Raw genomic sequence first — 4,146 nt, 5'->3', positions numbered from 1 at the left:
ACGGAATATGGACGGAAGGACGTCCAGCGCAAAGAAAGGTTGAAATGAGGGCAAAAATGCCAAAAAATGAAAGGTAGGGACATTTTCCACAATAGACTTGAAAGGTAGGGACGTTTTGTGCCAATTACCCTTTAATTAACGGAAAAACTAACGGAATATGGACGGAAGGACGTCCAGCGCAAAGAAAGGTTGAAATGAGGGCAAAAATGCCAAAAAATGAAAGGTAGGGACGTTTTCCACAATAGACTTGAAAGGTAGGGACGTTTTGTGCCAATTACCCTAAAGAAAAATTACCAATAACTAATGGTACAAAATTCAAGAAGATAGATGTTATCTCAATTATTTTAAAGGTAGTATCCATGGGAACATAACTCATCAAATTACCCTTTTATCAAATAAACAAACATAACTTGGATTCTCGTGATAATATTAAGCCCTTGTTTTATAAAAATAGAAATTTTAATTTAACTCAAAATCAACAAATAACTTTAATCATATATTTTATGAAACTCAATTTTTCAATCACATAATTTATTAACTTTTATCTAAATTTGCTAATTTGATTTGAATTTACATCAAATAGGACTAGATAGGTAGAAAGAACGTCCAAACTTTATTATAAAAAGACATTGTTTTTCTTGCTAAACTGAGGATTTTATTTATTTATTTTTAAGAATTTTGTTATTTGTAATGATTTAAACTCCATCTCACAGATTGATGTGGCATTTGTTTTTAAAAAATGGATATGAGTGGTATGCAAACCTGCCCAATCCCTTTTCATTTTCAATTAGGCGCCATATCTTTTCTCCTAAAATTTGAGAAACCTTCAGCCACATTTTCCCTTTTTGGCGCCACCATTCGACATCCGTCTAAGGCTTCCACCGACCAATCCCGTTGAAATTGACATCGCGGGTTCAGTTCGATCGACTCATTGTCATTCACTCAAAGATGGTGATAAACAAAGGTAACTTCCTTTCTCCATAATGGTTTGCTTTTGTAGTTTCTGATTATATAATAAATGAAATGTGTTAAAGAGTCTTTGTCATGAAAATATGTAATCTTTCTTCCTTCGTGACGCTACAGTACTATGCTTCAAAGATGAAATTTTAGGCGGTGATGGTACACGTGTTCCTCAGGTGGGTAGGAAGTTCAATGATGAAAATGAGCTGTTCAATTTTTACAAAAGGATATGTGTACAACATAGTTTCCAAGTTAGATAAAAAAATTTGAAAAATTACGATGACAAAGTTATGTGATATGTTATGTTGGCATGTAGTCAGGAGGGGAAAAGAAACAATACTACAATCGATTCTTTGGCGGTTAAAACTTGGAAAAGGAGGCACCGTAGTAATACAATCTTACTTTTCAAAAATGCAAGCAAATTGCTTGAGGTTTTACTTTAGTATGGATTTAGACAATGAGTCGAGGCTAAAGAATGTTTTTTGTGAAGATAATAAGAGTCAACAAGCATATAAAGACTTCGGCGATATTGTCACAGTTGATAGCATTTACCTTACTAATAGGAATGACATGTCATTTGTCCTTTTTGTTGGAGTAAATCATCACGGACAATTAACACTACTCGGATGTAGCTTGGTGTTGAATGAGCATACAGATACATTGTATGGCTATTTAGGACATGACTGCAATGCATCCATGGTCAAGCTACCCATGAGATAATTTTTGATCAGGATAGGGACACGCAAAATGCAATTTAGATCATGTTTCCAAATACGAAGCATAGATGGCGTTTGTGGCATATAGTGAAGAAGTTACCAAAAAAGTTTCGATGCCATGTGAATAAGAGTTCTATATTTCGGACTATATATAGATTGGTTTATGATTCTCAATCTCTTGAACAATTTGAAGAAGGCTAGAGGGCGATGGTCGATATATATGAATTGCATGATAATGATTGGTTATTAGGACTGTACGATAACAAATGCTATTGGGTTCATTGCTATTTCAAAACCACATTCTTGGCAGGGGTGTCAATAACCCAACAAAGTGAAAGTATGAGTGCGTTTTTCAATGGGTAATACATTCGAAGACATTATTGAAGCAATTTGTTGAACAGTATGGACAAGCTTTGATAAATAAAATTGAGAAGGAGTTCCAAGCCAAGTCTTAATCATAAATGGTACCATGTGTAACAAGTTATGAAATGGAGAAGCAATTTAGGCAGTTTACTCCATTTCAAAATTTAGAGAAGTTCAGAAGGAGTTTATTGGAAAAGTGTATTGTAACCTCATATATGCTTTTGAGGGATGTTTCGAGATGACGTATAAAGTACACAAGGATGTCATACACAATGAGCGTTCGAGGAAAAAAGTTACTTGTCTCATTTCAACCAGAAAAGTGTGAAATTATGTGCAGTTACCACTTATTTGAGTTTTGAAGAATACAATGTAGGCATGCAATCATAGTGTTAATCCATAATGATGTCAAAGTACCACCTGACAGATATATCTTACGGAGATGGTGGAGAGATGTGAGTAAAGCCTACTTAAGAGTCGCAGTGAACAATGATGGATTGGTTAATACTCCTGGACAATTGATGTATGACAAATTGTGTCAATCTTTTGTGAAGTTGGTAGACTGTCTGCAGATGATGTCTACTAAACTATTGGAGTAGATCGAATATCAATGTAAAGAGATGATGACATCGAATTCAAGTCCCATGAGTAATGTTATGTCCTTGTATATGACCCAGATAGCCTCTTAGTATAGAGCAACATAGGATTTTGGCACCAGTAGTGTAGAAGAGCCCATTAGAATCGAGTTTTAAATGAAGTAAAGATATGTTTCACCGTTATGTTACAAATAATGTAATTTTTTAAGCACGCATAATTAAGTAGTTGGGATGTTATGTAAAGAAGTTCAAATTCAAACAAAGGAAAGAGATAGGGCATGTCCAAGTAACATGGGAGATGGTGCAAACATCATTCAAACACCTCAACAAGCACAATATTCTATGACTATACCGTTATCATCTACGCAGCTACTAATGGTTAGCATATTTATTTGATTTAGTTGCCTTTCTATTGAACCTAGTTATTTCATATAGGGTGACAACCAAAGTATTACATTTATACAACAACTACAATCCTCAAGTTTGATTCCGTCGATTGCAAATCATGGTCAAGGTAATGTATGTGGTTAAACAAGTTTACCCCACTGACTACATCTTTATTGTTTGTGTAATAATGTTCATATTGTATAGGAATTTAGGCCATACCGAACTACTAGCCATGTTTACCGGATCGAGATGTATGATATTGCTCTGTTGATTTCGAACTTTTTTGGCAATAGGTTCTAACATAGAGTTTCAATGTTATCCTAATTTGATGTTATTTTAGGATGTTTGAATTAGTTATTGTAACGTTCACAACAATTTGATGTAGGAACTTGCTTATGAACAATGTTATCCTATTGAATTTAACTCATTAATCTATGATTTGAAGTTGTGTTTTTAGCTATAGTACTCTACTTGTTTAGTAGCTAATGAATTGTGTTTAGCACATTAATCTATCAATGGAAAATATTTTTTAGCTATAGACCTCTACGTTTTTATGTGATTTGCTGGTAAAATGTTCTCGTAGGTTACAGAGGTATAGGTAAACTTTAATTCATGTAAATTTCACGTAAAACACTAACCACATGGTAGGCATCCCAATAAAGTCTTAAAATAACAATTTGATTAAATTAACAACTACAAATTAGGCACCCTTTCATTTCTTATCTTCTTTTGCAATCGCTTTTCCTCTTTCCACATCTTTTTCCTAAGTTAGCCGACACATGATTTCAAGCATGCCAAAGACATCTTGAACTAATTCATTATCCACAGGGTTAGTGGAGGTACTGCCAACGATTTCTGTTGATTCACTATTTGTTTTACCTGCTCAAACCCACTCCCAATATCCACAGTTCGCGTTGCAACAATTGAACAAATTACCTTTTTTTTCTCAGTATCCTTCTCCACCTAAAAACACCTTCACAAATTCATGTTTACACAATTGGCATGGGCGTTTATTTGGGCAATCCCCAAATAAGATCGTTATGTCTACAATTATGACATACTTCGTGATTTTTTCTTCACATTATAAGCTACAATTCAACCACATAGACAAAATGTCAATATGACGT

At 34.2% G+C, this 4,146-nt stretch overlaps 1 protein-coding gene across 1 annotated transcript in view; it reads left to right on the top strand.

Annotated features, from left to right (window-relative positions):
* LOC111381860 (protein DETOXIFICATION 32-like) overlaps nt 1-2,922 on the top strand; it is a 17,421-nt gene extending 14,499 nt beyond the window's left edge. The window contains exon 3 of the mRNA XM_023005707.1: nt 2,908-2,922. Within this exon, the coding sequence (XP_022861475.1) occupies nt 2,908-2,922 (15 nt within the window). The remainder of the gene's footprint in view (nt 1-2,907) is intronic.
* The last annotated feature ends 1,224 nt before the right edge of the window (nt 2,923-4,146 follow it).

The sequence above is a fragment of the Olea europaea genome, unplaced genomic scaffold (genome assembly GCF_002742605.1).
Source record: "Olea europaea var. sylvestris unplaced genomic scaffold, O_europaea_v1 scaffold2387, whole genome shotgun sequence".
NCBI lineage: Eukaryota > Viridiplantae > Streptophyta > Magnoliopsida > Lamiales > Oleaceae > Olea > Olea europaea.
The sequence above is the reverse complement of the archived record's forward strand: the minus strand, read 5'-3'. Positions and strand labels throughout refer to the sequence as shown.